Here is an 11,474-nt window from a genome sequence, read left to right as displayed (position 1 = left end):
CCTAATGTAGGGAATATATGCTACCTAATGTGGGGAAACTATGCTACCTAATGTGAGGAAACTATGCTACCTAATGTGGGGAATCTATGCTACCTAATGTTGGGAATCTATGCTACCTAATGTGGGGGGCTTGAATGAGCTGCGGCATATGGGAGGCCTTAATAAATAATTAGAAACTTATAAAGCAAGTGACATATGGGGGTCCACCTGAGTAAGTGACACATGGAGGGGGGGTGCTGAACAATTGATGTTTTTGGGGGGGGGGCACAGGCACATTCTTTGCACAAGGGCCCTCTGCTGTCTGTGTCCGCCCCTGGGTAGAGAATAAGGGGTAAAGTGGAACATAGAACAAATGCAGTTATTTTTTTCTTAATTTTTTTTTAATGAAGTAAACGAGATAAAGGTAAGCAATGACTTTTCCTCAGTCTGAAGCGCGGTCCTCATCGGCAGGAAGCAGTGAGGAGGAGGAGGATGACGGAGGTTCTGATTCCATCTCTGCTTCTTTTTCGTCCCTCTCTATATATAGGGCCGTGGCCATGAAAAAGGCCCCTCCGATGACTGCCATTATGGTGCAGGTCATGAGGGCATACTCCAGGCTGCGGTATTTCAGAAGAGGGGATTTGGCATATCCTCGTTCGTAGGTGTCAGATATCAGGCCGATGAGGTACGGGCTGCCGGCATCACCTAGGAGGTGATAGATTGTCATCTGCACGGCCAGGGCTGAAGATCTCCTCCAGGGAGTTACTACTTTTAGAATAATGTCAGATATGAGGGTGAAATTTACTGACAGAAGCGTCTCTCCGATGAAGATGAAGATGTTGGTGGCAACGAGGCTGATGTTGCCAAAAGTCAATGCCAACAGAAGAAAAGGGGCGGAGAGCATCATCGCGCATCCACACACAAGCGGGTCCGCCCGTGGGTTGGATTTGCGATATCTTTTACTTATCTCCGTCCCTGCTACAACTCCCAGAATGCCGGAAACGACTGTAACCACACCAAATATTAGGATGTCGTGATAGTCACACGGTTCAGCGCGGCAAGGGTCCTTCTCTTGTAGGAGTGTTCGTGCGTGGGTCAGGTATGACGGACCCCATACACCTATGGCTCCCACTATGAAGGATACAGCCGTCGATCCCATGGTGGTTAACATGAAGCTTCGATTTTTGAACAGTTTTTTCAGATCTGTCGCCCATTTTGAAAACTTCTGGGATTTGTTGTTCTTCTTCCCGTTTGTAGTCGTTCTTGGAAGCTCCTTTGTGACCAAAATCATCAAAGCCACAGCTATGAGGCCCAGGCCAGGGGTGACCCGAAACGCCCAGTGCCAATCACCCCTTGCTGCATCAGTCACTTTGGGCCCGATGATGTATCCTAGTCCGCAGCCTACAGGTATGACGGAGTAAAACACGTTCAGCATGCGGGTCCGCTGGTCACTTGTAAAAAGGTCTGCAATGATGGAGGGGGCGATGGTGCAGAAAGTCGCCTCTCCGGCCCCAACCAGTCCACTCGTCAGCAGGAAGAGCAGGAAGTACCCGTCAGGGATGAATGACAGGGTAAGTGTCATGCTCAGCCAAACGATGACTCCTGCGCAAACAGTATATTTCTTATTACAGTGGTCGCCCAAATATCCGGCAATTGGTGCGACCAGCACGTAGCTTCCAATGAACAATGTATTCAATAAGCCGGACAGACTAGCATTGGTGTCATATGCTTTCTGTATATAAGGCAGCACCCCCGCCACGCTGGAGCGATTTGCATAGATGAGCAAATTAACAAAGGCGAGGATCACTACGGTGATGATGGAACGTGCGGTGGACATCACGCTTAGAGATGGCAGGTTCTGCCTCTCAGGGATATCGCCCTTTTCTACATCCATATCACTATGGTCCTCCATTGCTTCTTCCTCCTCCTTCAGCAATGGGTCTTGTGGAGAGGCCATGGTCACAGGTCAGAGCCTGAAAACACTAGAGAGAGAGAGATAAGGGAACACATTAGACAACATGTCATCATTCCTGTCATTATACAATAAATCCTTCATAAAGAGCAGAAATGTCCAGCATAGAACTAGTGTTGCTCGCGAATATTCGCAATTCAAATTTTATTCGCGAATATCGCATATTCGCGAATTCGTGAATATTCCCGAATATAGCACTATATATTCGCAATTACGAATATTCATTTTTTTTTTTTTTTTAAACAGTACACATCACAGTGATCATCCCTCTCTGTTTCCTAATACTACTGTGTGAGACTGGCGTACGAATTTTTGCTTATGCTAATTTTTGCATATGCTAATTTTCGCATATGCTAATTTTCTTATATGCGAATTTTCGCTTATGTAAATTTTCGCATATGCTAATTTTCACATATGCTAATTTTATTATATGCGAATTTTCTCTTATGTAAATTTTCGTACATGCAAATTTTCACATATGCAAATTTTCTCATATGTGAATTTTCTCTTATGTTAATTTTCGCATATGCGAATTTTCGTATATGCGAAAATTAACGCGGATATTACGAATATGCGAATGTAGCAAATATATGACGAATATTCGTCCATATATTCGCGAAATATCGCAAATTCGAATATGGCCTATGCCGCTCAACACTACACAGAACCACAAGATAACACTAAGACCATGGCAGCCTCAGAAGAAGACGCTTCTCTATAAGTGTTTTATATGGAGACGTCTTCCCTGAGGTTACCAATGTCTGATAACCCTGAACCCGTCCGGTCCTAGTAATATCTGATAACCCTGAACCTGTCCGGTCCTAGTAAAATCTGATAACCCTGAACCTGTCCGGTCCTAGTAATATCTGATAACCATGAACATGTACGGTCATAGTAATATCAGATAACCCTGAACCTGTCTGGTCCTAGTAATATCTGATAACCCTGAACCTGTCCGGTCCTAGTAATATCTGATAACCCTGAACCTGTCCGGTCCTAGTAAAATCTGATAACCCTGACCCTGTCCGGTCCTAGTAATATCTGATAACCCTGAACCTGTCCAGTCCTAGTAATATCTGATAACCCTAAACCTGTCCGGTCCTAGTAATATCTGATAACCCTGAACCTGTCCAGTCCTAGTAATATCTGATAACCCTGAACCTGTCCGGTCCTAGTAATATCTGATAACCCTGAACCTGTCCGGTCCTAGTAATATCTGATAACCCTGAACCTGTCCGGTCCTAGTAATATCTGATAACCCTGAACCTGTCCGGTCCTAGTAATATCTGATAACCCTGAACCTGTCCGGTCCTAGTAATATCTGATAAACCTGAACCTCTCCGGTCACAGTAATATCTGATAACCCTGAATCTGTCCTAGTAATGGCGGATTATAAGGGCTTGGCTGTATGGTCACTGGGCCATGTGAACTTCATACTGTAGATACAATTGGGCTATCCTGCTATATACATTTACTAATAATGAACCTACCCCACCTCATTGGGATCTATCAGTCCCCTATATGACTTTCTGCCACAAGTTGATTTGAAAATTTTCCCTTTCGGAGTACCCGGAGTATTTCTATTGTTAGTACACACAGAATTCTATTATATACTATTATATTTCTGCCCTAATCTTTCTGTTATTCTTTTACTACACCACCAAATCTTTCTCATAGACTTATATCTTTTAGAACTTCATGAATTAGGACTCTTTTTCTTGGGGGCTTTTTTGGGCATAATTGCATTTTAGCAGTTTTGCAAGAAAAAGCTCTGGTCATGATACTATCTGTGCGTTGTGTTATGTTTAATGCCTAAGCCAAGTATTATCACAAAGCTATGAGGAATATAACTTTTGTTATTTATTTTGGAAATTAATTTCTTGTTTTTTTTTTTGCTAAAAAAAAAGCAACAGCAATAAAAAAAAACTGTCAAACAAAAAGCCCTGTGTATGTATGAATAGAAGAGGCTGAGACTTACCTTGTGGTTCTCTCTTCAGACAAGGAACGGTCAAAATCTTGAATTCTCTATCGCAAATAGAAACTCTCTAACAAACACTTTGCACCACAGGTTGTGAATGCAAAACACACTGAAGAAACTGCTGCCGGCACGCACCTCCTTGTACAGCTTACGGTGACATCATCACAAGCATGTGTGACATCACAGGGTTCTAAACCATCTTCAGGTATGTGTATATCTGTATAGTAAATGTGAGTAGCCATATTAGTCCAGTGATGCAGATTGTAATACCTTTTTAATTGGACTAACAGAATTTTGTAGAGAAAAACTTTTGGGATTCCTCCCTGATAATTTATAAAGTCCTTTGATCATTAGTCCTTGACTATTGGACTTGATAAAGGGAGAAATCCTGAAAGCTTGTCTCTACAAAATTCTGTTAGTCCAATAAAAAAAGGTATTACAAGAGACTGCAAAATTTTCTTTTGATTTGTGTGTATATATATATATATATATATATATATATATATATATATATTTCCAAGCGTGAGTAGGTGCCTCCAGCTAGGGTCCGTGTCCAGGATCCTGCATACGTAGTTCCAAGGAAAATGCTGTGGCACTCAAGGTATGGTGAAAAAATGAAAACTATTTATTCATCCCAAATGTGTAAAGAGCAACGTTTCAATGGTCTCACACCATCATTATCAAGCCACTTGATAATGATGGTATGAGACCATTGAAACGTTGCTCTTTGCACATTTGGGATGAATAAATAGTTTTCATTTTTTCACCATACCTTGAGTGCCACAGCATTTTCCTTGGAACTATGTATGCAGGATCCTGGACACGGACCCTAGCTGGAGGAACCTACTCACGCTTTAGGAGTGCTGCTTTCTTCTTTGACATATATATATATATATATTAATATACACCTAGAAATACATCAAGTACATAAAAACATCTTTTAGAAAAATATTTCTCCAGGCCTGCCGAGTATATCCCCGTACTTCACAGTGTCTTCTTAGTTTATATATTTTAATCTTTTGACCTTTTAACCCCACTAGGACCAAGGGCATCCTGGGACTTAAAGGGGTATTCCAGGCCAAAACTTTTTTTTATATATCAACTGGCTCCACAAAGTTAAACAGATTTGTAAATTACTTCAATTAAAAAATCTTAATCCTTTCAGTACTTATGAGCTTCTGAAGTTAAGGTTGTTCTTTTCTGTCTAAGTCCTCTCTGATGACACCTGTCTCGGGCAACGCCCAGTTTAGAAGCAAATCCCCATAGCAAACCTCTTCTAAACTGGGCGTTTCCCGAGACAGGTGTCATCAGAGAGCACTTAGACAGAAAATAACAACCTTAACTTCAGAAGCTCATATGTACTGAAAGGGTTAAGATTTTTTAATAGAAGTAATTTACAAATCTGTTTAACTTTCTGGAGGCAGTTGATATATATAAAAAAGTTTTTGCCTGGAATACCCCTTTAAGATTGAACCGATTATTATTGATATATGTCATGAATGCATCAACGGTCAGATGGTCGGACGACCAAATGATGACCACATCATCTACATACCTCCCATACCATGCGAGGCATGTGGAAAATGGATTGGTGTCAGAAAAAATAAACTGCTCCTCCCACCAAAAAAAAAAAAAAGGTTAGACCGAGCTGGTGATGACTTTCCTCCCATTGAAGCCCCCGTGCGCTGCAAATAAAAATTGTTACCAAACATAAAATAATTGTGTTTTAACACAAAATCTACCACCTCAATAATGTAATGTCTCAAATCCACAGAATATTTAGAAAAACTCATCAGTATATCCGAGATAGCTGATAATGCCAGGTTTTTCGGAATACTGGAATAGAGTGATTCAATGTCGCAAGTAAGCCACGACAGAGAATCGCTCCATGTGAATTTAGTTCTTCTGACCAGGAGTTTACTGAAAATTCAGATTGTTCAGATACCACGGACACTAGCGGGGACTCAGAACCGCAATATGTGAACACTCACAAGAATCGCAATGCCAGAAGACAGTCAAAAAACGAGGAAGGAGCGGTGGCAGAAAACATAGGAAGAAGAGCTTCGGAGCGTAACAAGGACAAACGGAAAAAGTAATAAAAGAGGATTTTCAAGTCATCAACATTTCTGCACAAATCATTACAGATGAAGAAACCTCGGTCCTGTGGAAAGGACTGGGTTTCTCTCCTACACATCATTTTGATGTTTATCGGACAATTTTGGATATAAATAAATTTGTGAGAACTTTAACAGTTAACAAACATTTTTTTGTGGAAAATGCTGATGAACCATCGGAGCCACCTCAACTTTCTATAAACCCTGATTTACCACTAATGCATACGTTAGCAGAACAAATTGCTTTTAGAGATCTCTGTCTCCTTGAAAATAGTGGGATATCAATTTGTGATGAAGTGAATACTGCACATACCTTCTCCACTAAAAACCTACATTTTTACCCCATACAGACCAGACCAGCAATTTTTGATTGGTTCCAGGACCTTATCATGAAAGATTTGGTTAATCTACAATCAAAAGTAATGTCCAATACAACTCGTCCTAATTTGAATAAAAAGGAGGCTGCTGCCATAAAGAAGTTAAAGATAAACAAAAATTTGACGATCCGATCCGCCGATAAAGGCGGCTCGGTAGTATGTATGGACACGGGACTGTATATCAATTTAAATGAAAATCTACTATCTGATGATAAAACTTACCTTAAACTTTGTGGGGATCCCACTGAACCTTTTAAAAAAGAACTGTTGACTCTGTTGGAAGAGGGGAAAGCCAGATCTATTTTGCCCCAAAAAGAAGTGGATTATATTTTCGTGCCTGCTCCAATTATTCCTATCTTCCACTCGCTACCCAAGGTGCATAAGGACCGATTCCCGCCGCCAATGCGTCCGATTGTGGCTGGGATCGGATCCCTTAACGAGCACTTATGCGAGTGGTTGGACTCAGTACTGCAACCTCTGGTTATGCAATGCCCAAGTTATATCAAGGACACTAAGCACTTGCTAAAAATCATGGATGAATTCACATGGAGCGATTCTCTGTCGTGGCTTACTTGCGACATTGAATCGCTCTATTCCAGTATTCCGCAAAACCTATCTCGGATATACTGATGAGATTTTCTAAATATTCTGTGGATTTGAGATATTACATTTTTGAGGTGGTAGATTTTGTGTTAAAACACAATTATTTTCTGTTTGGTAACAATTTTTATTTGCAGCACACGGGTGCTTCAATGGGAGTCATCACCAGCTCGGGCTAACCTTTTTGTTTTTTGGTGGGAGGAGCGGTTAATTTTTTCTGACACCAATCCATTTTCCACATGCCTCGCATGGTATGGGAGGTATGTAGACAATGTGGTCATCATTTGGTCGTCTGACCATCTGACCGTTGATGCATTCATGACATATATCAATAATAATCGGTTCAATCTTACGTTTACCCACACATGGTGTAAAAGGGAAACCCCCTTTTTGGATGTCTTATTACGTGGCAACCCTGATACAAATAAAATTGAGGTTGATCCTTACAGAAAAAAGATATCAGGCAATACCATCCTAAGGGCGAATTCATGCCATTCCAAACAAACAGTAAGAGCCATACCAGTAGGCGAACTTATACAAATTAAGCGGAACAGTTCTTCCGCCGAGGTGTACCGCAGGGAAGCTGATGCAGCATGCACACGCCTGGCGGCTCGAGGTTACCCTGGATGGCTCTTGAAAAAAGCTCGGTCGAGAGTGGATCCTATGGATCGAAAATCCCTTTTACAAGTAAGCAACCAATTGAATCACAAGATTGTCCTACATTTGTCACCACGTACAGTCCAGAATTTAATGACATCAAACGCATTGTAATTAAACACTTACCTTTGCTATCAACAAATCCCACGGTAGGGGAGATTATAAAGTCAGGTGTGAGATTTGCAGCGAGGCGGGCACCTACTCTATCCAATCTCCTTGTTCCCAGTATGGTGGACACGGCTAGTGTTACCACCCAGTGGATTAGCACCAAGGGCTTCCACAAGTGCGGTAAATCGCGGTGTGTGGTATGTCCCTTTGCCGAAAAATGGCAGAAAATAGAAGGTACGGTGGATGGCAAATGCCATGTCATTCACAACTTTATAAACTGTGATAGCACTTTTGTTGTATATAAAATCATGTGCACACAATGTCACTTAACATATGTGGGTTCCACCAAAAGGTGCCTTAAAAAACGCAAGCAAGAGCACATTAGACATGCTGCTGGCCCTTTAAGCTCGAACATTTCTAACATATCTAAACATTTTCTAATATGTCATAATTCAGACACCACTTCCCTCAGGTTCTCAGGCATTGAGAAGGTGACCCTAAATAAAAGGCGAGGTGACCATATTCGATCCCTCCACAATAGGGAAATCATGTGGATTTATCTTTTGAATTGCATTCAACCCCATGGTCTAAATAGCAAAACAGATTTAATATTACATTACTGATATGTCTCCGAATAATTTATCTGTGTTTGGTCGCATGTTTTTGTTTTAATCACGCGCACATGTGATATGGATCTGTCCCTCCCCTTCCTGTGGGAATGGGGAATATGCCCTGGAGTATAAAAGGGTGCCTCATTTGAGGATCTACAGGCTATGAGTAAGGATCGATAGATCAGAAACGCGTCAGCCATGCTTGGGACCCCCCCTCTGTTTGTGCAATATTTCATATTTTTGATATGTTCACGGTTTGTCTGCCACCGTGAAGGCTTTTAAGGAAGAACCCTGAATAAAGACGGACGTTTTACTTCTGCTTGCTGGCTTTTTTAGTATTTTATTTTAGTTTTATCCACTGTGCCAGGGATGAAAATTATTCCAAAAGAAACTAACACAACTGTCTATGCTCCCCCGTTGCTCCAATATTGGTGTCCCGTTCTCTGTTCGCCGCCTTCTGCTTTTCCTGCAGGTCAGTCAATCACGGTGCGCTCAGTGTCATCATTGTTTCAGCACCAGTTTTACAAATCAGTGTGCCTCCAGTGTTACACCAGTGTTTACAAATAAGTGTGCCTCCAGCTGTTGCAAAACTATAACTTCCAGCATGCCTTGACAGCTAGAGACTGTCCGGGAATCCTGGGAGTTGTAGTTTTGGACCACCTGGAGAGACAATGTTTTGAAAACACTGCCTTAGTCAGTATTTTCCAACCTGGGGACTTCCAGCTGTTGCAAAACTACAACTCCCAGCATTCCCCTGACAGTCTTTAGCTGTCCAGGCATGCTGGGAGTTATAGTTCTGCAACAGCTGGAGACACTCAGGTTTGGTAGGTAGGTCCTTAGTCCATTGTTTTCCAACCTGGGTGCCTCCAGCAGTTGAAAAACTCCCAGCTTAAGACTGTCCGGGCATGCTGGGAGTTGTAGTTTTGCAACAGCTGGAGGCCCCCAGGTTGGGAAACACTAACTACGGCAGTGATTTTGAAACATTGTCTCTCCATCTGTCCCAGTCTTAGGCTGGAAGTTAGAGTTTTGCAGCAGAAGGTGACATTTTGGTGGGTAGTTGGGCCCTTAGTCCAGTGTTTCCCAACCTGAGTGCCTCCAGCTGTTGCAAAACTACAACTCCCAGCATGCCCAAACAGCCAAAGCCTGTTTGGAAAACACTGGACTAAGGGCCTACCTACCAACCAAACATATTACCTACCTAGCAAATGCTTTTCCTGCCTACTAGTGTTGAGCGGCATAGGCCATATTCGAATTCGCGAATATTCGCGAATATATGGACGTATATTCGTCATATATTCGCGAATATTCGCATATTCATAATATTATCGTTTTATTTCCGCATATGCGAAAATTCGCGTATGCGAAAATTTACATATGCGAAAATTAAAAAAATTAGCATAAGCGAAAATTCGCAAATGCGAAGATTAGCACATGCAAAGTTTCGCATATGCGAACATTCGCACACCAGTATCACACAGTAGTATTAGAGCCTTCTTTACACCACACAAGCTGGAAGCAGAGAGGGGTGATCACTGTGATGTGTACTGTGAAAAAAAAACAAAAAAAAAAAGAATATTCGTAATTACGAATATATAGTGCTATATTCGCGAATATTCGCGAATAAAATTTGAATTGCGAACATTCGCGAGCAACACTACTGCCTACCTAACAAACGTATACCGTATATACTCGAGTATAAGCCGAGTTTTTCAGCACGATTTTTCGTGCTGAAAACACCCCCCTCGGCTTATACTCGAGTGAACTCTCCGCCCTCAGTGGTCTTCAACCTGCGGACCTCAAGAAGTTTCAAAACTACAACTCCCAGCAAGCCCGGGCAGCCATCGGCTGTCCGGGCTTGCTGGGAGTTGTAGTTTTGAAACCTCTGGAGGTCCGCAGGTTGAAGACCACTGCGGCCTTCGACATCATCCAGCCCCTCTCACCCCCTTTAGTTCTGTACTCATCTCCGCTCGGCGCTGGTCCGGTGATGCGGGACTGTCCGGTGGGGAGGTCGTCCGGTGGGATAGTGGTTCCGGGCTGCCATCTTCATCGGGGGGGCCTCTTCTCCGCGCTTCGGGTCCGGAATAGTCACGTAGCCTTGACGACGACGCAGAGGTACGTTCATTACCAACGTCCCTCTGCGTCATCGTCAAGGCAACGCCTCTATTCCGGGCCCGAAGCGCGGAGAAGAGGCCCCCCGGTTAAGATGGCAGCCCGGAACCACTATCCCACCGGACGACCTCCTCACCGGACAGTCCTGCAGCACCGGACTAGCGCCGAGCGGAGGTAAGTACAGAACTAAAGGGGGTGAGAGGGGGCTGGATGATGTTGAAGGCCGCACTGGTCTTCAACCTGCGGACCTCCAGAGGTTTCAAAACTACAACTCCCAGCAAGCCCGGACAGCCGATGGCTGCCCGGGCTTGCTGGGAGTTGTAGTTTTGAAACATCTGGAGGTCCGCAGGTTGAAGACCACTGTATCAGACATTGACAAGCGGTGATGATGATGACATGTGGTGATGATGACAAGGGGATGATGAAGGAGGGGGGGTGTGGGATTATGACAAGGGGGTGATTAGGGGGGGTGGGATGATGACAGGGGGATGATGAAGGGAGGTGTGGGATGATGACAAGAGGATGATGACAAGGGGATGATGAAGGGGGGTGGGGATGATGACAAGGGGATGATGATAAGGGGATGATGAAGGGGGTGAGTGGGATGATGACAAGGGGATGATGAAGGGGGGGTGGGGATGATGACAAGGGGATGATGAAGGGGGGTGTGGGATGATGACAAGGGGATGATGACAAGGGGATGATGAAGGGGGGTGTGGGATGATGAAGGGGGGATGATGACAGGCGGTGATGATGAAGGGGGGATGATGACAGGGTGATGATGACAGGGTGATGATGATGAGGGTGTTAATGACGGGGGTCTGGATGATGACAGGGGGGGGGATGATGTATTTCCCACCCTAGGCTTATACTCGAGTCAATAACTTTTCCTGGGATTTTGGGGTGAAATTAGGGGCCTCGGCTTATATTCGGGTCGGCCTATACTCGAGTATATACGGTAACCTACCT

General features: G+C 43.4%; 1 protein-coding gene across 1 annotated transcript; it reads right to left on the bottom strand.

Annotated features, from left to right (window-relative positions):
• Nucleotides 1-346: 346 nt before the first annotated feature.
• LOC130366978 (protein spinster homolog 1-like) lies at nt 347-4,065 on the bottom strand. The gene is made up of 2 exons (XM_056569365.1): nt 3,930-4,065; nt 347-1,961 (listed from the first exon to the last, which is right to left on the bottom strand). Exon 2 carries the CDS (start codon nt 1,934-1,936, stop codon nt 422-424), a length of 1,515 nt encoding a protein of 504 aa, XP_056425340.1. The 5' UTR covers nt 1,937-1,961; nt 3,930-4,065; the 3' UTR covers nt 347-421.
• Between the last annotated feature and the right edge of the window lie 7,409 nt (nt 4,066-11,474).

This window comes from Hyla sarda, chromosome 4, assembly GCF_029499605.1.
Source record: "Hyla sarda isolate aHylSar1 chromosome 4, aHylSar1.hap1, whole genome shotgun sequence".
Taxonomy (NCBI): domain Eukaryota; kingdom Metazoa; phylum Chordata; class Amphibia; order Anura; family Hylidae; genus Hyla; species Hyla sarda.
The sequence above is the reverse complement of the archived record's forward strand: the minus strand, read 5'-3'. Positions and strand labels throughout refer to the sequence as shown.

What these genes read in the sequence shown, in the direction of transcription:
- LOC130366978 (XM_056569365.1), bottom strand. Translation starts at nt 1,936, where the DNA reads ATGGCCTCTCCACAAGACCCATTGCTGAAGGAGGAGGAAGAAGCAATG.